This window comes from Ostrea edulis, chromosome 8 (genome assembly GCF_947568905.1).
Source record: "Ostrea edulis chromosome 8, xbOstEdul1.1, whole genome shotgun sequence".
Lineage (NCBI taxonomy): Eukaryota > Metazoa > Mollusca > Bivalvia > Ostreida > Ostreidae > Ostrea > Ostrea edulis.
Window position 1 is genome coordinate 64,211,472 of NC_079171.1, and position 27,048 is coordinate 64,238,519.

Genomic DNA, 27,048 nt, shown 5'->3' on the forward strand with positions numbered 1-27,048 from the left:
CCTGTTGTTAGTCTGATTAAAATCAGACCCCATACTCATTATCATATCGTTGGGGACAGGGATCGTATAAAGGTCATCTTCTGGTGACATCTTCATTATCCAATCAAATCGTCACTTCCCCGACACTGGAAGTCCAGGAACGGTAACTCGGTTTGTTTGTCTTTTTCGGAACGCTTCGTCGTTCATCATAACCTCGCACATAAGAACCGACGTTAACAGAATGGCAATGGCCGCGGCCAGTGTGATTGACGCTCGATTTTTGATTACTGGTATATATATGTTTTGATTTATGTATTAGATATTGTGATTGAAGATCGATGTTTGAGTATATGTTCCAAAGCTTAACATTATGGCTGCAGGTATTCTAACACCTCGGCGCATATACTATAAAGCAAATATATGTGTGCTTTGTGGATTCGCATTTGTTCAATCAGAGATAACTTCAACAGGGGAAACGATTGAAAGAAATCTATTTAATAAAAAGCTGAAATTAACAGACGATAAAGTCAAATCTATACAACACGTACTTAGTGAATTTCAACACGACAGTGTTAGCTCCAGCAATGGTGTTTGTAAAAATTGCTATAGAACTGTTGAAAGGATAATTAAGATAGAAAAGGAAGTGGAACAGTTACAGATAGAAATATCTAGATCCAGATCATCGGTTAGGACAAAATACCAGTTGGCAACACCATCCCCTACAAAATCAAAAATTGAAAAAAGATTGCGAATATCACCAGAAAAAACTGTGAAAAGACCATTTCCGTCATCATTTAAGAAAGTTACAGTTGTGAACATTCCACCAATACCAACAATTTTGCCCAAAACGGAAAAGAATGAGCCAGTATGTAAGCCATTGAGTGTAAGAAGATCTCTGCCATTTTCAACTGTTGAGAATGTTCAAGATAAGACAGATAGTTCACTGGAAGGAGAAGTTGAAGTAAGTTTGAATTTCGAGAAGTATTCTTTCAAGTTTATGGTTGATTTATAATTATTTGAGATTCTGTACTAATGTTTTTGTGTACACTTTCCATGTCATATTGCTGATTTGATAGTGTTTGAATACATGTTAGAAATATTGCAGGTTAATATGAATTTTTGGGAATGTTCAGTTCTGCCATCTGTAATACATATATATCAAGCAGTGAAGTACATGTATGTACAATGTATGTTGGTATTGTGTACAATGTACATGTTCAATTTTATTAATGAAATATGTACAAAATGCATATGTGTACAAAATATAAACTAAATTTAGATTAATTCACACATTTAAATAGCTTTCTTAGGGGGTGGGGGGGGGGGTGGTATTATACTCTCATCTTCAGAATTTTCTTTTGTAACAATAGGAATAAATGATATGTTTTGAAATCTATTTAATATTCAGGAGCCAATGCATACATAAGATAAACAATGGAGTCCCATCTCATGTAAAATTTCAACTGAGTGATATATATGTACAGTACTTATATATACATGCAGTTCATATCCTGAAAATTATATTGGAATGGAAATTATTTCAAGTATTAAATGAAATATTAAATGGAAAGTGTACACATGTATTGAGATGTTTAATTGAATACATTTTGTAATTCAACATTACAGAGTTCATGAAAATATGATGTATTAGTTATGGTATGACTAATCAAGAAAAATGTGTCTTGCAGAAATCTTCAAATGTTAAGAAACTTCAGCTGCCATAGTGCTGTTCATATATGTACATGTCATCTGTTTCAAGAACTCTGAAGTTGAATATCTTTAATGTAGATTTATTTATAACAGTATTTTTTTGTTTTCTGTTTATATATAATATATTTATTTGTATGTTTATTCAGAAGAAAAAACACAGCTGTCAGCACCAAATTAAACAACCAGTTGAATCTCACAATATCAAATTGATCATGTAAAATCTGAGGAACAATATGTTTGACGGGACAGACAGACTTACATTGTGATGAGTTGTTTCATAAGAGTAGCACTTAAAAAATCAAGACTGACCAACTGACATACGGACAGCATGTATAAATCAATGTGTGTATATTGTTCTGTTAAAGTAGGGCATATACATGTACATGTACCAGTAATTTAAGAATAAAAACAACATGTACAATAACATACATGTATAAGTGCGGTTAAGGTAACTCACTACACTAAATCTTAATATACTCCTTATGACACTACGTCACAGAATGGCGATTTAAATGTTTTGTTAAAGTATTTGTATTAATCGATTTGTTAGTCTGTCATCGTAGCTCAGTGGTTAAAGCATTGGGCTGGTGAACTGCCGATCTCGAGTTCAAATGTGCCAGAGTCTTTTGTTCATAGGTAAAACTTATACGGTACCAATCTTGATGTGTTGAAATAAATTTTTGAAAATCATGTTTTTATCAAAATTTGCATATTTTCTGCCTTTTTGACATATACACTTTCTAATATATCATCATATCTTTTATGATTACAATCAATTTGTACATATGAGAAACTATTTCTAGGTGTAGTGAGCCACCTTAAGTGGTTATTTTTGAACATGATATTCAAGTCAAAACACAGAATAAATTCTAAGATTTTTTTGTCAACTGCTACAGCAACATCAAAATACAAATGTAATAGGTGCAATTCAAAAATAAATCTCAAACTCAGTTGAAATTTATTTATTTATTTTTTTTGGAAATAATGTGTTCTATTCTGTTCATGTTTTTACTAATAAAATGTCAGTCTACATAAGAAAGTTTTTTTGAACAAATGAAAACCACAGGAAAATGTAAAAACTGTTTTCACTACTTTCTATGTAGATTGACAATCTATTTTTTTTTTCCAGACAGTTTTATTTTGCATGGAATTACTTATTTTTCCATCAACTGCTGCTGATTTAGCCATTTGTGACTAACAAGACACAAAGGTAAGTTATAATTTCATATCTCCCACCAAGATGACTCTCACAACAGTAATGATTAAAATCAGACCTTATTGAGTGCATTTCATGTTTATGCATCACTGTGTAAGAAAAACAGAGATTATTCAAGTTACATGTATTTCTTTCATTAGATACTCATTCTTAGTACTAGTAAATTCTGGATTAAAAGAATTGTCAGAATATTCATCATTTTATATATTTTATATCAGCTGGTGATTGGAAGCTTGTTGACATGTTGATCATTGCAGCTTCTCACTCAAGAAAAAATGTTATGTATCCAAACCCTATCTGTCAAACTGATTCAATGTAAATTATATAGATTCATTATATCATATGGATAAGTGATCAAAGAATAAATCTACAGAAAATTAGGACATGCACTGAGGTTATACATATTAATTCTTTAGATATAATTTTTGTTTGAAATCATGTAAATATTTTGACAATAAATAGTTCTGCTAAATGCTGAAAGATTCCAAGAATAACATTTGTTTTAATGACTTTTGACATTTTCTAAAAAAAAAAATCAATTTTAGATCACCATTCACTACAAGAGTGGAAAAAAACAAAAGTTTATTGCCAATCCAAGCCACAAAACCATTTGTAAAGCTTTACTTACAGAAAAAGATGCAGAAAAAACTATGCTTGATGTTTTAAAGAAATCAAATCCATCATATCTAGTAAACCAGACTTGTGAAATAATTGGCGATGAATGTGAAAAGATATGCAAGCGAAACAGTGGAAGCGTACTCCAGGATCGAACATATCATGGTATATTGAATTTTTCATGGGATGAATTGGAAGGAGAATTACAAACTCTTGCCCCAAATTTACTTCAAATAGTAAAAAGCATGGTTTCAGACAAACCATCATCTATCTCTGACAGATGTCGCATACAGATGCTGAACGCCATTGCTTGTGCACTACATGCAAGGTCCAGAGAAATGACAGCACTTCAATATTTAACAGGATTAATCTTACTTCATGGAGGCTGCACTCAACGAGTAAGTTTAAAGTGTAATGTGAAGTAAAGTAAAAGATTTAATGAGAATGTACTTGCATAATATGGCTGAGTCAACCATTTAACCATAGACCTATATACTGATTTCTCTATAATAGTGATTCTCTGTATACTGATTTCTCTATAGTGATTCTCTATACTGATTTCTCTATAGTGATTCTCTGTATATTGATTTCTCTATAGTGATTCTCTGTATACTGATTTCTCTATAGTGATTCTCTGTATACTGATTTCTCTATAGTGATTTCTGTATATTGATTTCTCTATAGTGATTCTCTGTATACTGATTTCTCAATAGTGATTTCTCAATAGTGATTTCTCAATAGTGATTTCTGTATAGTGATTTCTCTATAGTGATTTCTGTATAGTGATTTCTCAATAGTGATTTCTGTATATTAAATGATTTCTGTAATAGTGATACTTGTCTTTACAGTAGTCTTCACCTAACTGTTATTGTAATTGTTCTTTCTATTCTTCTAAATAATTCATCACCATAATTCCACTTTTTCAGTGATATGCATTATCAACAAAATGACAGTTACATCCTGTATGTTGTATTATAGTTTTCGAAAATCATAGCCCGACCAGAATTACAGACTCAATTTTTTTCCTTTAGACTCTAATTTGAATTTCAAAGTTTTTCATGGACCAACTGACATTTTCATAGTCTCAGGCAACAGGTCTCCCCCTTATTTTCTACTCTATAATAAAACATCCCTGGCATGCATTTAATTATGATAAAGGACAGGGTTAAAGTTGTTTGTTGAAGACTGTTTGGTGTTCTGTTTTGGAAAAGTAGTCTTGTGCATATTCAGTTTACATAAACTTTAAATACATTTATTTTTCAGGACATTGACAGATTAGCTAAAATGGGTGTAACTGTGTTGTCTGATACCCTTCACAAAAAGCTTGGAACCTGGCAAGTAAATCTTGATGAAGTGCTGATTCAAATGAAACAGGATTGGTTGAACATGGCAAAGGAAAAATATCAACTAGCAGGAGATAACTGGGATAAGAACATTCTCCCAAGTTACAGAACCTCACAGCAGAAAACGATCTCCTTGCATTTATTCACTGTTGTGGGAGTTGTAGATAGAATTTCACCTCCCTTACCAGAAGAAGTGACGGACATTAATTCTGTAACTGATTTGGACGCCAACATATTCATCCCTTCATTGCAAGAGCAGAATGTACTAAGAAATGAGCTGACTTTCCTTGTTGCTAGTGCATTGGTGAATAACATTGATCAGTTAACAAACCACTTCAAGAACATTTACCCACAACATCTGGAACACCAGTATAGTCATTCTGCAGGAATCAAGACCAAACAGGTAAGAATATTTCTTTTTCTGGTATGTTTTATGAATTGATATGTTATATGTCTACAAGGATATGAACTTTATTAAAATGGTATGAAGCAACAGCTCACATATTATTCCTTGTTTCTCATTTACATCATATTAGAAGATAGTGTCTGAAAAATATACTTTTACTAATTTTTCCTGAAAAAGATTTACCCAAACATACAATTATGAATAGTCTTTTAATTAGTTGAAATATTTGATTCTGTTCTTACAACTTTTTTGCAGTTTGTCCATGTACTGAAAACTACTTCTGGTTCTTCTTGTTCATATATTTCTGGCACAACATGCTGTTTAGCTCATATTTTGTGATGCTTACTTATTACTTGTAAGACATATAAATCTTTCGTCTTTTGGCTTATATTTGAGTAATCTTTTTGTCTATTTTAGTATTGCCTTGGATTGTTTGATTCCAATGAGCAGAAAACCCAGGATGTAATCCAACTCTTAAAAGAACCACAAGACAAGTATGTCCCAGTTACAGATGGAGACATTAAGGAAGAAGTATTCTTTGGAGGTGAGCAACTACCGGTACTAGTAATGTAATTTATTCTCAAAAGGTGTATGTAATCTCCAGACAGATGGATTCAACATCTTGTGATGGGTTTTAACCAAATTTGGTGTATTATAAAAGATGGGTCAATGGTCTCATCTCTCAAAAGATTATACGTCAACTTTGTACACATCTATTGCATGATCCAATATTCAAATATCCCGTAAAAGATGAAACTTGACAATTATATTATATGTACGGTCTTATATTTTTATTTCTAATATTTATATGGGTTTTTATCCCATGTATTTATTACATTCCTCATTAGGGCTATGCCCTTCCAATACATGTTTATATTTTTACAAAAGTACTTGTAGACTAAGTTTTTTGCTTGTTATATCATAAAACAAAACCAGAATATCCTCCAGAAGAAACACAATTAACAGTCTTACTTCCTCTTAAATTATGAAAAGGTGGGAGCTTCAAGGGGTGGGTGGGTGGGTGTCAAAATTAGTATTGCATAGCAGCTTTCTAACATAGTTCAGATTTAACCAGTTGAGCAATGTGGCCCATGGGCCTCTTGTTACATTATTCTTTAGCCATGACAGCAGTACACAATTTAAGAAGTTTAATGCTAGTTTATTCATTACTTTCTTACCAGGTGATCGTTTGACAGATGAGCGAATACAGTGTGCCCAGCAAGCAATGGAAAATGAAAACACTCCATTAAAACGATTGGAAGGATTCATTTCTAAGATAGAAGATTTCCATCGACTTATGAATTTTTTGGAGGTTGGTTTTTGACAGGATATATATTATCGACTAAAACTGAGTGATTGAACCCCATTTTCAACAAAGTTTTCAGAAAATAAAAAATGGTTATTTAATGGTTCTCGTTGTCAGGCGGGCTCCTTTTGTTTCTCTGCAATAATTTTAATAACCCTTTATATAACTTCTTCAAATTTGAATATAGTGTGTTTAATCATTTAAGGAAGGTTGGGGTTGATTTTGGGCATTTCCAAATTTTTACACACGAGTAAATTTTCTCTTTTAATGGTGGAAAACTGTAGCTCTAACTTGGAATCATTTAACGTATTCATCTGAGTTTTATTGCAAATTGGTTGTCGTGTTGCATCTTCCGTTGTGCGTTAACAATTGAAATTTTTAACTTCTTCAAGATAAATACTATTATAATGCATAGTGATAGAGCTGGAAGGCTTCTACCGAAATTGTAACTTTCAGGATTCCTGGGTTAGAGGTTTTGACTCCAGGGTAGGGTCAAACTTGATAAATATAGTGTATATGTGCAAATCATATTTAAATGATACCTGTTTTATGCTGTTGATACTAAGCTGAAGGAGTAGGTAGTCCTTTACCAAAATTGTAAATTTCATGATCCTACGGTGTAAGGGTTTGGTTTAAGGGTGATGTTTTGAACAATTACCGGAAGTAAGTTGGTTTTTTTTTATATTACAGGCTATCTGTAAATTGACATTTAGCACCAGTTCAGGAAAAGATAGAGGCACTGCATACTTTTTTAGGAATTTGCTCAACTGTCGTATCATCAAAGGGGATGTCAAGAACTCCTATCGGGCATACAAAATGCAGTATTATACCATTTTTGATGGAATTTGTTGTGCATTGTTTTTGAGGGAATTGAATTTGGACTCCTTAGAAGATGAAGTCCCCTTTCCTCCTGACTGGGACAAGTTGAACGAGATTGAGAAGGTAGAATGGTTAAACACTTTAAGTGAAAATATTGTGAAGAAATGGTTCTTTGAAAGTGCTGATGATTTATGTCAAGAGCTGCGAGACATAATGAATGATCCTGATCATGAAGAAAATTATTGGAGTTCCAATTACTCCAATGGGCGATTCAAATGTCATTTCTGTGATAAAACATATATCTACTCTAAAAGCTTACAAACTCATGAGCTTAAAGTTCATTCACATAACGTGAAGAAACAATCTGGTGAAAAGACATCTACAGATAGTGATGAGGTGTTTAACTATGTTATGCTAGTATTTAAACTAGTTGCGTTACATCGGAATCTGGATTCTGCTGTTGATATGGGAGATGGTATGAGATCAGTACGGTCTGCCAAGTATGAAGCACCAATTTACAATAAAACAAATAAACTGAAGTACCTGATAGGAAGTGTCCATTTGACTGCATTGGTATCTGGAACCCTTCCAAACAACCAATCTGAGCGCCTTATATGGAACAGATTTATTAATATCAGTGGTGGGAAAAATGAATAACATGGCTATAGACGAGTATGTAGAGCTTGTTAATCGTGACACGAAAAACACTTGCTCAGGGTATCAAACAAAGGAAAGCATTGTTTCACATTCAAGAGAGTTTCCACATCTAATTGATGCAACAAAACATGTTGATGCTATTTGTGATGTTTATAAAAGAAAGGGCTTTCACAAGAAGCCCTCATATGTTGGGGATGTGAAAAAGGTTGCATCTGAACTAATTAGAATGAATGCATTTGATAAAACTATTGGGAGAACTCTAGGATGTAGGGAAATAGTGTCTGAAAGAAACCCTTTTGACAGTTGTTATTCTAACTTTACAACCATGATTCACAGGCACAAGCCAGTGCTTCCATTCAGGCGATTGAGAAATGAACGAGTTTGAATTTTCTCATGGTTGTACATTTGAGTGATTGTTACATACTTTTGCCCTTATTATGTGTAGGAATTTTGATTCGCATGTGCATATCTATGTATTGTTTTCCCCATCTTATGATATATTGTTGGAAAGATGCTGTCAGATTAAAAGTGGTGAGGCCAAAATAAAATATATGTGTGTTTCCTATTTAAAGCCCTCAAAAATTAGGTAGGGTAGGTAGGTAAACATTCTATTTCATTAAAACATTTTATTTGAAATCTTAACTTTTTTGATACACTTTCATTACATATCTATATACATTACAAATACTTTTCACACATTTTGAAGCTCAATAGTAGTAAAATGAAAATCACAGAAACTTGTACACAAAAAGAAAAAAATCCAAATTCAGAAGTTTTGCTTTACCATGTTTACATACATGTATATCATCAATGAAAAGTTTAGGGTCAGCAGCAAATAGGTAGGTATGGTCAGAAAACCGGAAACACGCATCTATTTCACTTTTGCCTGATCGTACACATATATTATCTCTGTGTTTGTCATGCGATGTAGCAGGCAACAAAAACGATCAGGGCTTGAAGATAACTTTTTATGTCACCAGTCCAACCGGACTGATGGGGTATAATTTCAACCAGTCCGCAGGAAAATTTACCTGTCCAACAGAGGTTTCCATAAATAATTTTGTTAATGTTATTACAATGAAATTTAATTCAATATGCCTCAGTCAATATTGTAACACTTGTGGGATTTATATTTACGAATCAGATTTGTCTGATATGTACAGATCGAAGAAATTTCATATAAAGTATATTTTCCATCGGACTGACTAAAACAAATGTATGTCAGTCCACCAGACTTTTAACCAGTCACAGACTGACAGGCATATGTTAATTTTGAGTCATGACGTTTGATAGAGGTATATGTCTCTGGACTTCTTGAACAACAAAGTTTTGAGATAAATTTTGAGATACATGTTGCATAGTTTAATAACAGATACATAAAATACAATTACAATGTATCTAAAGTGAGTTCCAAAAGTTCATCATCTGTAACTGAGTCTGACTGATAGTCATAAGATATAGTATCAGAATCACTGTCTACCACATCTGTTGAAAGGGCTAGAGCCACGAAAGGTCAAAATCGGCCCATTCTTTGAATTTAATGAAATTGTCCAAATAGAATCTTATGACAATGTACTTCATGAAAAAATAAAATATAGCATGATATTGCTTACTTTGATGGAAAGGGTTACTTGGAAAGTTGTCTTTGTATAACGTTTTGTCGGCAGACGTTAACGTCATTAAAACATGTACGAGGGTTGTTTCAAAATTCCGTGGACAAGCGGCGTTTTTCAATAATCTAACGTCACTGAGAAATTAAACTTTTACAACATGAAGAGCAAACAGTTTTAAATAAAAAATATGTAAAAACAAAATTAATATTACATTTATAATTGACATTGAATAGGAAAAATTCAGGTTTTTCATTATAGGGAACCATAAAGCGGCGCAGGGTAAAAAAAAGAGGGGGGTTAATATAATCGAAAAGAAATTACAATCGCTGGAGAAAAAAACCCACACTTTGTTCATTTTATTTCTGACAGTATATTTTTATAGAGGAATTTTGTTTAGATATTCATTTATATACCTGGAAAATGTTTATCAGTATGACGGAATATTTAAATGAATTATGATATATCGTGCGACAGTTAGATGCAAATATCCAGCGAAATGATGACGCTATTCGGGGAAAAAAGACGTCGGACCGCACGAGAGATCGAAGAAATTTTGGGAATCAGCAAATCGTCTGTTCACTGCAGTCTATCGGATAATTCATGAATGCATATAGTATGTGCACGTTCGGTACTTCGGGTTTTAAAAATGAAGAAAATCAAAGAAGGATTTTATGTTCGAAGGATTTCCTCGATCAGACGCGCGAACACCGCGAGAAAATGTTGACGTCGCAGGTTGCGTCGCCGAGTACAACTTTATCGTAAATAGTTAATTTTCTCAAAAAGGTAAATAAAAGTGCAAATTTGCGGTATTGGTCAACAATGGTATAATTGATAATATATAACAGGTTTTATGAAATTAAATCAATACCTTAAAAGTTAAAAGTCCAGTCCACGGAATTTTGGGACAACCCTCGTATTTCTAATATATGTTCAACTAAAATGCTTTTAAAATACTTTTATATTGTACAGTAGGTAGGAACAAATTCTTTTAAACATGTGTAAAAATAAAATAGCATAATGTGTCCAGTAATTAAATTGTAAGCTATTCCTCGACAATACTCTCGTCGCATATATAATTTCACAGTTCAAAAATACCCGAAATCTTGCATTTGGTGGGACCACGACCATTTTTGGTCCCGGGCGCTTACACAAAAAGCAATGCGAGTGGCTCTTTGATGTAAATGGTATACACAACGAGACAGATGGGGGACTTGTGAGTACACTACTAGATCTAGGACGTTTCGGTGTTGGGCAGTAGTTGTCGTCAGCTCCTTCTTCCGATTTAGAATTTGTAGATTTTCTGTCCGAAGCGTAGTATTTGTGTCTACATGCATTGCACAATGTGTCATGTTCATGTTTGACAGAGACAAAAAAGTGTTTTTGTAGAAAGCGAATTTCAGGTTTAGTTATTTTCCTTCTTTCTCGTGGCTTTGTTCTTTTGTTGCATAAAACACATGGAAAATACTTAGGTCCTGTTCAAGGCATTCTAAAATAAACGAATATTCAACTTTATCTATATTTTATGGTTTACGCGGTTTATAATATCGTTCAGCAGCTGTCTTTACATTACACGCATTTCTACACATCTTCGTAATAAAATGTTATAATGATTACTTATAATTAAGCTCAGCGTTTAACATTATATCGGATATACATACTGAAATGTACAGCTTAATTTACTGTACTGTGTACTAATCAGGGAAAGGAGTTGTCACGCGTAAAAAGGGGGGGGGGTTGAAGAATTTTTACCGGTGGGGTGGGGATTGCAATCCCCAAACAAATCTACCACTGCTTTTGAATTCATTAATCAAAACTAATTAACCAATTTCATACACAGAAAACAATATCATATTTTTCGTAATATACAGATTATTTTGCGTGGCAATCAAAACTGATTTCTTGCTTCTTAAACTTTATACATTTCTGGTTACTCGTATATATTGGGGAAAAAATAAAGTTGTCAGGGGATTCGAACTACGGACCCTTCGCTTGTAGATCTAGTGCGTTAACCACTGCGCCACTGTGACTTATTTTTTGGCATGTATAAGTTATATATAAGTCTTTATTAAGCTACAATTTATATATAATATGTCTGTAATATTCAACAAGATTTTTTTGTATCATAAACATTACGGTGTAGGTAAGTATTTTGATATTATCTACGAACATACAACATTAATTTCATATTTATATTTATCTGCACGGCTTAATTATAGATCTAAATAGGCTCGTCTTGTAACAAGAACTTCAATCGTCTGCGAAATCCTATAGGCCTATCTTTAGGTTCACTAACTCGTTTTAAATGTTATATTTGGGGGATGGTTATTAAACATGGGGAAAATACGATACTGTACTTTACTCAAGATATCAAAGTATAATTCGATGATCATAAAACTAGCCCATGTACTGAGCACGGCATGTTGACGCCCAGTCCCAGCCATTTGTTTACATGTCAGATGTATACATCGGCGATCTGTCAAAACAGTGGCGGATCTGGTATTTTTTTTAAAGAGAGTGAGTGTTTAAAGGCTTTAGAATTTTATTTCACACCCTTTCCGCAGCATTTCTTCTAAAGGTTGGTAAAAAAAAAAGTTAAAATGGGGGCTAGTGATTCTTGACCAACACTCCAAATTGCTATTCCTAAAACCTAAGACGAAATCTAGGTACCGCAGTATACCGTATAGGCCTATCTAGAGCAAAAAGGGACTGAAATGTTGATCATATGGTTCTATATATAAAGCCAAGTCGTTAAATAATAAATTTAGGTAACAAACTGTAATCACTTACCTATTAACTCTGGAATTCTGGAGGAATTGTTGTTTTAAAAATTCGTGCCGCTGAATCCGGTCCGTTTACGGTTTTGATTTTATAAATTATAACAACAACTATTTAATTAATTTCGATATGAGCAAGATTACAACCACGAAAAGTTTTATACAGAAAAATATTGTGTATTCAGACAACTCATTGTCCAAATATCGTCATGGTTTACGTTATTGCTCGTAGTAAAATAAGCTCAATACAAATGCTATGTTGATCGAATTATCTCCCTATGATTGTAGAGCGCTTTCATGTTTACATTTATGTGACAGTTAAACATCAATGTATCGGCGAAATAAAAAGAACACAAGAAGATAATTGGTGTCTTTTAATTATTTTATTAGCATATTCAACATTTGAGATAAATTGGACCTAAAAGCAAAGACATACACTGTCCAAATATCAATGTTGAACTGATTATTGTCATCACATAATTCGACGATGATCATCCGAAATCTATATTTCATTCCTCGATCATAGATGTACATAAAACTTTTCAAAATAATTGGGATATAATTATGCTTTGAGATCCTATGTGAAAATCTATCATTTTATAATGTTTTATAAGGACACGTCTATTTTTTAAATGAGAAACTATCATCATTCGATAAATTATGTTTGTGAAAGACCTAAAACAAGAAATTTACGTATGGCCACTGTCATCGAACAAATTGAATCCAACATTCATTTGTGCAGTTTTCATTTTTTTTACCCATGTCAGAATTTTTAATTTGTTCGTTGAATGTGGCCAAACTGAAATTTTGAATCAAAGTTCCAAAATTTGTCATTTTTAGAGAAAAATGTGCAAACGTCACGTGTTATGACATCTACGGCACAGTTATGACGTCACATAATTAACATTTTGATATGAATATATTTACTACGATGTATATTGACAATATTTAGTGCAATATTTATTTGTTAAGTTTCAGATAATTTTTCATAAAAATACAGGCCGATTTTGACCTTTCGTGGCTCTAGCTCTTTGTCCTAAATCAGTTACATCAAGTATTTTTTCTAATGGTAGCCTAGTACATTGTTTGCAGTCACACATTGTTTCACACAGATTACAACAATCATGTTTTTTAAAGTGCTTACTTTTAATCTCTTCTAATTCTTTAGCCTTTACAAAACAGCTCATTATAGACAGTCGTCTACATGTGGTTTCTCTCAGTAAAGACCTAATATCATCATCTGTGTTGCAGTTGGTGGGAATGGTACAACAACACACACACTGATTTTTCTCCTTTTCTTCCTACACGTCCACCTTCCTGTAAAATTCTACTGCATTTGAAGGTGGACCATACATGACAACACTGTAACAGTCAACAATATCTATGCCCATTCCCAGTGCACTTGTGCATATTACTAATTTTAAGTTGCTAGGTTTTGTCAGCTGAGATAAGATCTGTGACTTTTTTTCACTCGTGGTTTCTGAATGAAACATATCTACAAAGGGTTTACATATAGGAACCTCCTCCACCACATAATTGTAGATTTACGATACATCCTTTATGGAATTGCAATAAATTAGAGTTCGTGGAAATTTGTCCTTGTATTTTTCTATGGATTCAATCAACCAAAACATTGATGACTGGATATCATTTTCTATTTTCCTTACAATATACTTAATATTTTCTTTATTTGGATTCCTTGTGGTGAAATGTTTACATCCTGTCATCAATAAAGCATCTGTAACTTTGTTTAACATTTTTTTTGGTACATGTTGCACTTAAAGCTAGCATAACTGCAGATGGAAATAAAGATCTCAGTTCTCCTATACATCTGAACCATTTTCTAAAAGCCTTTTCCTCCTCTTGTCCGACTGCACCCCTAATAAATAACAATAAAGAAATGTACTTAGCACTGCTACAAGTGTATGAAATCTTCAAATAAGGAATTGATAAGTCAAACCATTGCACATTCATGAAATATGGAATTTCAACAAGGGGCCCGAGGGCCACATTGCTCATCTGAGTCACCTTGTGGAGAAGTCGAAAATATAGAAAGTTTACAGACTGACAGACAATGGACAACAAGTGATCAGAAAAGCTCACCCGAGCTTTCAGCTACCTTTATTTTAACTTTTCAATAATATAATAACATAAGCATGTTACATTTTTAAAAAAAATCAAACGGCTCTTCTTCGTAAACTCATAATATATATGTATGACTTACATGTACAGAGACTTATTAAAGTAGTAAGCTCCTGAGCTTTTGAGAACAACTGTGTAGGATGTTACAACTAAGTATTTACTTGTTCAATACTGATCCCATTGGTGCAAATCACTGAACCCTATCCAATAATTTCAAATTTTTGAAAAGGTTTGAGAGGGACTATATTTTGTGGCAGAAGAATTGATTAATCAAAAAGTTCTAAATCAGCACGATTTTACAGTTTCTGTTTCATCCATTATATCTTCTATTCTTATACTCCTAGGTACGCGTATTTCAGTTAACTAGTTCCAATGTTGTAATTTATTATCTTGGTTAATATATTTTCCCAAACAACACAGATTGTTAAAAAAGTTTAAATTAATTTATCAAAAAAAATTTTTAAATGAAAATTCAGTATTTTAGCTAATAATTAAAAAAATTATCTTTAACCCCCACCTTGAAAATTATGTGAAATATGTTCTTTTAATCTCTCAAATTTGATATCATGATTTTTTCGTATATCAAGGTTTTGGTTCAAGTATTTGTAGCTTCCGTAGCATTTATTTGCTTCAGTTATACTACATGCATGATCTTTTCATATTTTGTTTCATAATCTTGGTCCAGAATGTTTAAATCTGGTGCTACAGGTCAATTCAAACTTGAGGACAGCAAAATACAGTGTAGCCTGTCAAACGTTTTAAAAATGGTATGACAAACATTGATATGCTAAAACTTTTATTACATACCAAGTGGCAACTGTATGGAACTCATCAACATTAATAAGCTTTATGTTGAATTTCTCTAACTCTTCCCGCCAGTGTTTACTTCCAATAATCATTTCTGGAGAGCCAAAAAATTATATCTGCCTCACCATTTCTAATCACTTCATCTGCTTCTCCACCTAAAATATGGTAATAACTAGTAAAATACATGACTGTACAAAAAAAAAATTAATTCTGATCAATAAAATATTTGTGTACACTACAGGGATGGGGTAATTGAAAAATGTAATACATTTTTCATAAACTGATTGCATGTATTTGTAATTGATTTTGCTTTTTAAAAAGTCAAACATTTTCAATTACTTACATTTCAACATGTTCAATATTACTTATTATTCAAGCTTAAAAGTTTGCAAATGATGGAATGAAATTTTCTGATAATAATGGTGTTAGATGTTGTTTATGCAATAATTAGATGCCTCATTGGGTCATAATATTTGGCAAATATATACTGTAATTGAACCTGATCAAAGCATGAACATTACACAATATTGAATATGTGTACGTGTAGCTGCGTTCGCTCAAACTGTAGCACCGTCAACGTATAATCACATGATTCCAATATCAATATATACTACAATGTACTTTGAATCTTTTTATTCAAGTTTTTCATAATTTGACTAATATGTTTAAAAAAACTGATTATAGAGGAAATAGTTTCAAACCTATTAACTCGGCATTTACAGATGGTATCTCTCGTAAACGCCGTACTTGGTCTTCCATGAGTGCTACAAGTGGACAGCAAACCAAAACAACTGGCTTCTTCGATGCAGTGTTGTCGCATACTATACATTTTAAAACCGGAATATAAAGTTGATATGGTAGGGATTTTCCATATCCTGTTGGTAGTACAGCAACACAATCCTCTCCTGACAGAATGGCTTGAAGAATCTGTTTTTGTTCTTCCTTTAAACACGTTAAATTGAATTGTTGAAGCGCAGATGCTATTGCCGTATCAATCGTCGCCATTTTACATGAACAGCCGAAAAGGTTTTTGCTATGTTGAATCTCATAGGTTGTCATTTTTAATGAATATGCGAATATGTGAGGTCACCAGAAGATGACCTTTATACGATCCCTGTCAGACCCCAACGATATGATAATGAGTATAGGGTCTGATTTTAATCAGATTGTCCTGTTGTTGTCAGTGCAATTCCTCAGAGATCGTTAAACAGAATTGGATGAAAATTTGTAGTTAATAGGGACACACTGTGTAGATGTGCATATTCCCAGAAAATTCTGATTCAATTATTTTTCTTGCAGTTATGCCCCTTTTGACCTTAAAATTTTGAGCCCGTTTGTGCTGTTCTTGCAGTAATGCATAGCATTACCATTCATTGTGTGAGACATTGTTAAGCAATGTTGAAGCGTGAGATATGTGAACTTGATCACTTTTACTTTCTTTCATTAGTCAGGTGCTCGAACCATTGAGCAACCATGACCGGTCTATCCGCAACCCCTGTTATACTAGTCACGTGCTCCAGTCATTTATCTACTGTGACCGGTCTATCGGAGACCCTTGTATTACTAGTCAGGTGATCTAACCATTGAGCTACCATGATCAGTCAATCAGAGACCCCTGTATTACCATTCAGGGGCTCTAACCATTGAGCTACCATGACCAGTCTATCAGAGACCCCTGTATTACCATTCAGGGGCTCTAACCATTGAGCTACCATGACCAGTCTATCAGAGATCCCTGTATTACTAGTCAGCTGCTTTAACCATTGAGCTACCATGACTGGTCTATCTGAGACCCCTGTATTACTAGTCAGGTGCCCAGTTTTTCAGAGACCCCTGTATTACAAATCATGTGCTCTAACTACATGTGTATTGACCTATCCATAGGCTGATATTTATATGAACCATGGATATCGATCTAGATAGCTCCGTGGTTAGAACATCTGACTAGTAATACCAGTGATTTTTTATTTTGAAAGTATAAAATTCAATAGTTACAACACCTGATTAATAATACAGGGGTCTCTGATAGACCGGCCACTGTAGCTCAATAGTTATATATACATTGTAAAATCAAACACATATTGAAATACATAATTAACAAACAGAATAATTAGTAGTTTATCACCCACAAACAAGTATATGTGTACATGTATAGATGTACTATAATTCAAGGCTACACACAAAATACTGACAAAGTGACTTAGTACATCACAATAACTGATTGACCTTTATTTACATTTCATGATTGACATGCGTCTAATTGTATATAGATAATTAACTAGTAACACAACCTAATTATTAATTAGTATACTGAGATTAGATATAATAATACAGATATTGTAAGATATAATCACTGAACAGCAGTGAGAGACTAATGTTCTATCAGTTAAACTCACAAACACAAGTACATGTTAAATACACATCACAGACACAGGGCTGTAATCAACACAGGGCTGTAATCAACAAGGGGCTGTAATTAACACGGGACTGTAATTAACACGGAGCTGTAATTAACAAGGAGCTGTAATTAACATGGAACTGTAATCAACAAGCGACTGTAATTAACACAAAGATGCAATTAACACTGTGTTTAGATGTGTAATGAACAGGGTTTTTAGATGTGTAATTAACACTGTAGAGATGTATAATTAACACTGTGTTTATAGATATTGGATTTTCTTCACTTTAGCAGTGTTAAACTCAGCCACAAAGAGGTTGTCTCTGATGTCCACACATAAACCCCATGGATACTCTAAATCACAGTGAATGTAACGGAGGAACTGTCCGTCCTGATCTAGGATGTGGATACGGTGATTGTCGCTGTCTGCTGTCAGGATGTGACTCTGGCTGTCTGTAGTGATGCCGGCTGGATAAAATGATTGCTCGGTATTAGAGGGATGACCAGTGTATCTAAATCGGAGTTTTCCTGACTGATTGACCACCACTACAGCTCTAGCTATATAGTCAGCCACACAGATATCCAGGTTCCTGTTCTCACTGATGTAACCACCAGATGAATAGAGAGGACGACCCTGATCATCAAACTGAATACTTTGTTTCTCTGTGGAGCCGGAGTAACGCACGACTTTGGATTGTTTGTAATCATCACTGTCCATGGTAACCAGGAGATCATCAGAGGTGGTACAGCAGACATAGAAAGGCATCCACCCCTGTAGTGTGATCACGGTCTGTATCTTTTTATTCTTTATCAAGTTAACAGTTTCATCACTATAGTCAGTATAAACAAGATCTCTGTCCCGTGTCACTGCTATGTCCTGTGGATAGTACCCTGACTTGGTTTGTATTGATGTCAGTAGTTCATTCTGGAGGTTGAGCAGCTTCATGGTTTTGTTATACTGACTGCATGTCCAGACTTGATCTTCACTCAGACAGCTAACACTGTGTAGATTGTCATACCCAGTGTCTATGGCGGCGGTGAGGCGCGGCTCATCAAGCAGTGGTTTGACTGGAGGAGACGATACAGCTTCTGCTGACTTCATTGTGTCGCCATGTTCCGTGTTAATGGATAATGGCGACAGAGAACCAAACATTTCATTGAGCTGATCTTTGTTTATTTTCTGAGCAGACAAACTGGGTACTGTAACTTTAGGCGGTAATGTTCTAAATTCGGAATTCCTAGATTTGTAAGTAGAGGTTAAGGAGACGTCATTTGATTTTAGGATTGATTTCAAGTCGGACATGATCTGTTTGAGTTCCACCATTTTCTGTGTGATTTCTTCTGTATTTTTATTCAGGGTAGATAGGTGTTTGTTTTTCATCTCCGCAATGCCAGATTTCCGCTGGTTGACAATGGCGGGGATTTCTCCTTGTTGGTCAGTAGTTGTGGTCAGTTTCCCGTATTTTGTTTCTAATTCTGCTTTCTCGGTTTGGACGTCGGACGCCATTTCCTCATATCGGGGATAAATTCGGGTCTCGAGTTCTTCCAGATCTTTTTGTAAACTTTGTGTTTTAGCGCTGAGTTTTTCTTGAATATCTGATACATCGTGACCTTTGTGTTTTCCATATAAGGCGCAGGTAGAACAGACGGGAATTTCACATTTATCACAGTGAAGGTCGCAGTGTTTATCCGGGTGTGTCGGACATTTTGAGTAGTTAGGAGACTTTCTGCGTAAATAGGGGACGACATTGTGATCTTTAGAGGAATCTGAGATATGTTTTCCTACACAGTTAACACAGAGATTTATATTACAAACTTCACAGTGACTCTGTAGGGGGACAGTTTCACAGAGGTCACACAGCAGGACTTCCTGGGCACTGCGCCGGGGGTGCAGCATTTCTGGTGTCGGCGTCACACGGGAAGTTTACTGTCAATAAAAAAGGGAATCCTAGATATTCTACAGGTTAAAACACTTCTCACGCTTAACTTACATCATAATGTGTATCGAAAAACAAACAAACTGCGGTCATGAATTATGAAATTTCAAATAACGAAATAACATGCACAAGGCATCGATATACTAAATCCACTGTATGAAATTACGATCAAAGTGATAAGATCTATATCATTGATCACATAAATATCGATATTAATGACACTACAATGTCAGAATTCGTATATATAATTTTGTCTCACCAGAAAATCCAACATGGCCTCCCTGTTAGTTCGCCCTTCAGTCTAGTACCTGTGCGGCGTGTCGGTCTGTATACTCTACATTCGGCTAACCTCGGCCGATTTCGGTACCCTACTCATCTGCCGAGGTGTGCCGAGTGGTAGACACTATCTACGCGTTATCGCTTGTTTAAATAGCTTGAATGTTTGACCTAGTTCATGGTGGGTATTTACGTATGCATACAATGTACAAATACTGCACTGTATATTAGAGTTGGGGGTGGGGTGGGGGTGGGGTGGGGGTGAGGGTCGGGTCTGAGATATCTACGCTGGAGCCATGGTTTGAGTGGATCACATCATAGGTGTACTTTTTTTTTTATTTTATTGAGCTTTTTTTCTAGAGATCAATGAAATTTTTTTTAAATTTTTTAAAATTCTAAATTCGACACTTTACAACGTAACTTATCGTGTGACGCCCACCAGAATGCTTGGCGAAGGAATACCTATACATTGTTAAACGCAATATCGTAAATTTTAAATATTTACACATGTAATTTACTTCGATGCATGAACAGTGAAACATGCATATGGAGACAAGTTCAAAACTCGAATGTCTGACAGAAAACTAGATTTACATAGTTTATATCACCTCACCTGATCCAAATCCTTATCAACGACAAATACTGATACCACTGTATAATATTTCTACTGTTTATAAATAAACGTGAACACTTCGTCTTTAAAATGTTAATGTGAATATACGTTTAAAAATGTTATACAGTATATTAGGGTGGGTGTGGCAATTATTGATGCCCCCCCCCCCCCCCCTTTACCTTACACACATCCTCAAATTATTTTAATATAGATTTCTATCCGACATATTTATTCTACCTTTTGAACTCCTTCATGATTTTATCTGTCTATGGTTTTTATATCCGTGACATTTATTTAAATGTTCTGATTTGACTTAGCCACGTGTACATATAATTCTGACGTGCTGATAACAAAACACGTGATATCAGACAATCAATCTATACGGGCACCACAAGGTGGGGTGGGGGGGGGGTGTTGGGGGGTGGGTGGGTATTTTGTTGTGTTGTGTTGGTGTTAATATTTGAAGCCAACTTTAAACATGGCAAACAAATAATAAAAAAACTATTAATTTGGGAGATGTTTCTTATGCGCAGTAATCAGTTCAGAGTTTATACATTAATTTGTTTTCTTTCTGAATTTGACTTCAAAAAGACTGTACGTCTCCCGTTAGACAGGTACAGTACCTGTATCCCCCGCTCACCAGTAATACCGCAGTGGCGGATCTAGAGGTAGTTAACAGGTGGAAGTTTTGAGCAGGATAGATGTCTTAATCAGTGAGATCCTCGGACAGTTTTTATGTTTAACATAATCTCGCAATGGACATTGATAAAATAGTCTGAATATTGACAACGATTCATTGCGATAAACAGAATGTAAATATCATAACTCACCAGTGTACAGCTATCGGGACATCTCTCGGCTTTTTACGTCAAGTTGATGATTACTATTTATGAATTCAGGCTCACAACACCTTGAGGGTATTTATCAAGTCAGCATGAAATGATTTAATCATGAAATATCCCCGTGTGATGATTTGTACATGTAATAAGTATGCATGTCAAAATTACTTTGTAAGGAAGGGGGGGATGTCGGAAATGAAAACAGGACATGTTGTACAAGTATTGGAAATGAAGTACGTGCGCCTGTCGTTTTAATGAAAATATAACAAATTAAACCCACGTGCCATGCAGTCTTTTTTTTTTTTTTTATCAGAACATAAAATTAAATATTCTTTGTGAATGCATGAAATCATTATCCTATCAATGCGCGCCACGCAATTTTACTTGCACGTTAAGCATTTTTCGTAAATTCAAAGCCCACCTGTACATGTAAACTATGGGTAGATTACCGGTTTTAACGTACAGGAGAATCTTGCGTTACGCGCCCTCTAGTGAGAGAATGCATGACCTTGGTACATTTGTAGATTGGTAAACATGTAATTAACAATATTTTTCTCTGTTGTAGAATGAGTTGAGTGGAATAATGAATCTCCAGATTTCTATGTACATCCACACGTGTATGATTAAACTTGTGTTGCACTCTATTTCATATGTATGTGTTCGAGTTATTTTTGTCAAGTACATCTTACTATATATCTTTTGAACTAGTGAGTGAGAACATGGATGAAAAATGATAAGTTTAAGCTCACCATCTGAATGTTCAAATTGGACCTTTCTGAGCAGCCTTTGTCTGTCCGACTGTCTGTAAATTGTTTACGTTTTCATTTTCTCTAGAACTATTGGACCAATTTCAATGTAACTCGACACAGATCATTCTTGTGTGAAGAGGATTCGAGTTTGTAAGGGAGATAATCTAATCAAGCAAAATACAGTAAAACTCGAATATAGCGAACACGGATATAGCAAAATTACGGGTATAGCGAAGTGAAAACGATTTCCCCAGCAAATTCTTTATATATTCTATATAAAAATCTGCGTCTATAACGAACACGGATATAGCGAATTTACGGATATAACGAAGTAAATTCCTATTCCCCTTGAATTAAAAATGAACGTAAAAATCACCTTTTATAACGAATTTATTTTTTTTCATTTTAAACTCGATGTGATTTTTAACAATCGTTTTTCATTGAGAGAAAGGTTCCACACTTATTACAAAATTTATGTTTGCATTTTTTTTCAAAAAAAAGGTTGTTAACGCAAAACAATACTTACACATACGTTTAGGAAATATATTGTCTGTATTGTTTACTATTTTCGTTAATTAAATTTGAAGTTTGATTGCATTTATTTTATCGTACACTTCTTTATTTGTGTAAAGCAACAAGTAAATGACAATTGCAATAGACTGTACATGTATGTATTGCGCAAAATGTTGACATTTCTCTCTCGACATGTTCTTGCATAACTTAATAATCATCAAGATAAATTATCATATATAAATCAATGTGTGTATTTCTTGTATAAAAATATTTCTTCTCAAAAATATATAGACTTCATTTCTCTTAAAGACAATACAAACGCAAGTATATCGATTGCTTCTTTCTTATAGAACTGACATACATGTAGAACAAATAAGTTTTTTAACGAATTCGTTGTATTTGAATTATGAATTCGCTATAAACGTATAGCGAATTACGCTTATAGCGAATTTTTATAGAGGGTCCTCAGAAATTCGCTATATCAGAGTTTTACTGTAGTTTGTTCCTTTTATAATCTTCTCAGGAACCACTGGGCCTGAAAAGCGCAAATTTACGTGAAAGCTTCCAGACATAGAGTAGATCCAAGTTTGTTCAGATCACTGTCTCCGGGGTAGAGTGGTTCCGCAATCAGGGATCAAAGTTTGACATGCCGATATCTAGGAATAACAGTTTTGATCAAAACCATGGTTCAAAATATACAAATATTCCTAGGTAGTGCAGATTCAAGTTTCATTAAAGTGTGGCCCCCGTAAGTAGGGGGGTACTACAATAGGGGATCAAAGTTTTACATGGGAATTCGGTGTATGTTGTTTAACGTCCCGCTGGGAATTTTTCACTCATACGGAGACGTCACCATTGCCGGTGAAGTGCTCCAAAATTTGGCCTGTGCTCGGCGCTTACGGCCTTTGAGCAGGAAGGGATCTTTATCGTGCCAGTAAGTTCGACTGATATGGTGTTTTGAAATGTAACTTTTCAATAGTTTTACGTGTAATATTTGAAATTGTGTGACATGATTACAATTAAACTTCATAACCTAGTAAACTTTCTCTGAAGTATAAGTCGTTGAATTATCTAATCAACGGAAAACTAGAATTTACGCATATTTGACATGAAATATGAACTGCAGGATTAATGGTGCTGAACATAAACTTGTCTATCGCAAGTAAGTCTTTACAATCAAACATTTTATCGGAACATAAAACTGTTCAATGAAAGAGGGTGTCCACCACGTGATCGTTAAAGCAGTGTGAAATGGTGATGGACCAGACCGAAAAATGACCCCCTGGGTCCCCTAACTCTCTAGTGACGGACCAGACCGAGATTTGACCCCCGGGCCTCTATAACTCCCTAGTGACAGACCAGACCAAGATTCGACCCCTGAGTCCCTTAACTCCTTAGTGACAGACCAGACCGATATTTCACCCCCGGGGCCTCTATAACTCCCTAGTGACAGACCAGACCGAGATTCGACCCCTGAGTCCCTTAACTCCCTAGTGACAGACCAGACCGAGATTTCACCCCCGGGGCCTCTAACTCCCTAGTGACAGACCAGACCGAGATTCGACCCCGGGGTCTCTAACTCGCTAGTGACAGACCAGATCGAGATTCGACCCCTGAGTCCCCTAACTCCCTAGTGACAGACCAGTCCGAGATTTGACCCCGGGGCCTCTAACTCCCTAGTGACGGACCAGACCGAAATTTGACCCCCGGGTCCCTTAACTCCTAACTAACGGTCGATAGAGATTCGCCCCCCCCCCCCGGGGGGGACCCCTAACTAGTGACGAATCAGGCAGAGATTTGACCCCTGGGTCTCTTACTTCCTTAGTAACGGAACAGACAGATTCGACCCCCGGGACCTGTAGCTAGTGACGGACAAGACAGAGATTCGACCCCCGGATTCCCTAGCTCCTTAGTAACGGACAAGACAGAGATTCAACCCCCGGGTCCCCTAACTCCTTAGTAACGGACCAGACAGAGATTCGACCCCCAGGACCCATAGCTAGTGACGGACTAAGCTTCCGAAGTTCCAGTGATCCGTGAAGAAACCGTATGGTATTTACAGCGAGCGTCGATTTCATCGTGGGCGTGTCGATTTCATGTCGCGAGATCAGTGAGTGAAAGGCAGACATTTGTTTCATAAACTTCGCAAGCTATACGCACAGGCAATTATATAACTTCATTTTCAATAAAGATGTGTTTTATGAAGTAAAAAAATCAATTTGGGACACTTAATTATTTCATACATGCTTTTTTTTATTTTTTATTTTTTATATACAATACATCAAACACTTACACAAACATACCTTTCATACATGCATACATCTCTCTGTGGTTTAGGTTACTTGCTGTACAATAGTGAAAGTAATAATAATAACAATAATACATGTACTAAAAATAATGACAAGTACATGTAGTAGTAATTAATCAATTGCAAAAATATTTTCCCACTTCATCCATATTTTATCAAAGTTATGTATTTTAAATGTTTGAATTGCAGCATATTTCTCTCCATGATATTTAAACTTTAAGTGACATAGTAATCCAACAAGATTTGGTTCTTTATTCTGCATTAAACAGATAAATATGTATTGTTTAGCATATAAAATTATAAAGTTTATAGCTTTATTATTTAAAGACAGTGGAATTTCACCGAATATTATATTTGACACATTAAAACCAATTCTTTCTAAAAAAAATTCTATATATATTTCATTTTTTCAGCAAAATTAACTCTTTTTATGCATAAAACTACTTTAAATGTGTTTTAAATGAAATATTTTGCGTAGTTTTCGAGTTTGAAAGCGATGAAATTCAAATCTTGCGATATGCATATTTTCTTTCGCTAGTTTACGCGCCATTTTTTGTGACGTCATATGCGCCCTCGGGTTTGAAAACATCTATTAGCCATTTCATAAACAGATTAGATTTAATCAACAAAAAACCAATTGTCACGTTAACGGCTTGTAAATAATAATGCATTAAGATGTTTTGTACCGTGCTCGAGTGTACTAGTTGTCGGTAGAAAGGATTTAGACTGAGTATTTTTCAATTTTTCGAAGGAAGGTACGAGAAAAAAGACGTGGATAATTTTTTTGTTGGAGCAAGAACTTTACCTTAAAAAACACACCCAATCACCTTTTCAAACATCGCTTGGACAGAGACCCTGATAAACTGTGAGAAAATGGATATATCGAAGCTATAAGCACTGGTAGGCCTATAGCATACATTCTGATTTGCTCTTCAAATTCAATACACACTCGGTTCAACTGACCTTCACCTTGTAACAACATATTGACGATACAATGTAGCTTCTACCAACTGGTAGATTTACAACAACAAAAAATAAAGATACAAAATAATTGAACTTTTAATTATATAAATAATAGAACATTGTATTTCCTAACTTTAAATTGAATTATAAAATTATTTCTTTATTGAACTCGTAGCATCTTGAGTGCGTCAGTAGGCTATAACGCCGTGCTCCCACTTCGTACTTCCTAAAGACGTGCAGATCACAATTCAAAAATAGTAATAAGATTGCTTTATCAAAATAAAATAATGTGATTACCACTTTAAATTTGAATATTTTTATTGATTTGTGTGTGTTGTCTTTTTCTTTCTTTCCGAAATGCACGCGTGACAATAGCTTGGCATAGGGCCTAGTTGTCAACAATTTAACGTATCATAATTTGTCTAATCCAAAAATAAATATGATTGCACTGTTTATTTTAGAAAAACAGCGCCAATTACAGATGTATAAAGGAATAACATCCCCAAAACAGTTTGTAGACAGCGACCCATATAAACATTATTTACTCACAATTTTGCCGATTTCATACACGCTTTACTCGCTATATTTGGGTATTTACATCGTTATATGTGTGCACTGATGGCGAACACATATAAAACTCGGACAATTTATCAACATCGATTTAAATGTTGCCCATGGTAAATTAATTAGGCCCCTAAAAGTTGAGTTTTTAATAATATTTCGCAGTACTTTCACAATCCGAAGGGCGCATGTGACGTCACTGTACCACGTGACTACCTACCTAATTAACTTGACTTTTTGAAATCGGGGCTTAGATTTAAGTCTGTATTGTGATTAATTATCGCAAAATTTCGGCGAACGAACTATTAGAATTAATTACTATAAGCATAAAGAAGACAAAATGCATGTAATATTGTATACTTTGAAAACATGAGATGTGTGCTTTAACTCACTCCACAATGTTTGGGTCTTATTACACGAAGTAAAAATATGTGTTATTGTTTCAATATTACTTGTACAAAATCTACAGAGATCATTTGTTTTAACACTAATGTTTTTCAAATA

The 27,048-nt window shown here is 34.6% G+C and overlaps 2 protein-coding genes and 1 long non-coding RNA gene across 3 annotated transcripts; 1 reads left to right on the top strand and 2 right to left on the bottom strand.

The window, feature by feature from the left end:
- Positions 1-56: 56 nt before the first annotated feature.
- On the top strand, positions 57-9,537 carry LOC125677192 (uncharacterized). Its single transcript, XM_056146645.1, has 7 exons — positions 57-940; positions 2,819-2,899; positions 3,451-3,918; positions 4,784-5,266; positions 5,687-5,813; positions 6,451-6,581; positions 7,266-9,537. The coding sequence occupies exons 3-7, from the start codon at positions 3,556-3,558 to the stop codon at positions 8,049-8,051; spliced, it is 1,890 nt and encodes a 629-aa protein (XP_056002620.1). The 5' UTR covers positions 57-940; positions 2,819-2,899; positions 3,451-3,555; the 3' UTR covers positions 8,052-9,537.
- A 4,028-nt stretch (positions 9,538-13,565) lies between these two features.
- LOC125660923 (uncharacterized) lies at positions 13,566-16,429 on the bottom strand. Its single transcript, XR_008797751.1, has 3 exons — positions 16,089-16,429; positions 15,388-15,542; positions 13,566-14,317 (listed from the first exon to the last, which is right to left on the bottom strand). It is a non-coding gene; the product is annotated as an uncharacterized LOC125660923 (long non-coding RNA).
- Positions 16,430-17,689: 1,260 nt separating this feature from the next.
- LOC125660920 (E3 ubiquitin-protein ligase Midline-1-like) lies at positions 17,690-20,119 on the bottom strand. The gene is made up of 2 exons (XM_048892737.2): positions 19,982-20,119; positions 17,690-19,712 (listed from the first exon to the last, which is right to left on the bottom strand). The coding sequence occupies exon 2, from the start codon at positions 19,680-19,682 to the stop codon at positions 18,048-18,050; it is 1,635 nt and encodes a 544-aa protein (XP_048748694.2). The 5' UTR covers positions 19,683-19,712; positions 19,982-20,119; the 3' UTR covers positions 17,690-18,047.
- Positions 20,120-27,048: the final 6,929 nt, after the last annotated feature.

Coding starts and splice junctions, on each gene's coding strand:
- LOC125677192 (XM_056146645.1), top strand. CDS start 3,556: ATGCTTGATGTTTTAAAGAAATCAAATCCATCATATCTAGTAAACCAG. Junction 5,814..6,450: donor GGAAGAAGTATTCTTTGGAG/GTGAGCAACTAC, acceptor CTTTCTTACCAG/GTGATCGTTTGACAGATGAG. Junction 6,582..7,265: donor GACTTATGAATTTTTTGGAG/GTTGGTTTTTGA, acceptor TTTATATTACAG/GCTATCTGTAAATTGACATT.
- LOC125660920 (XM_048892737.2), bottom strand. CDS start 19,682: ATGCTGCACCCCCGGCGCAGTGCCCAGGAAGTCCTGCTGTGTGACCTC.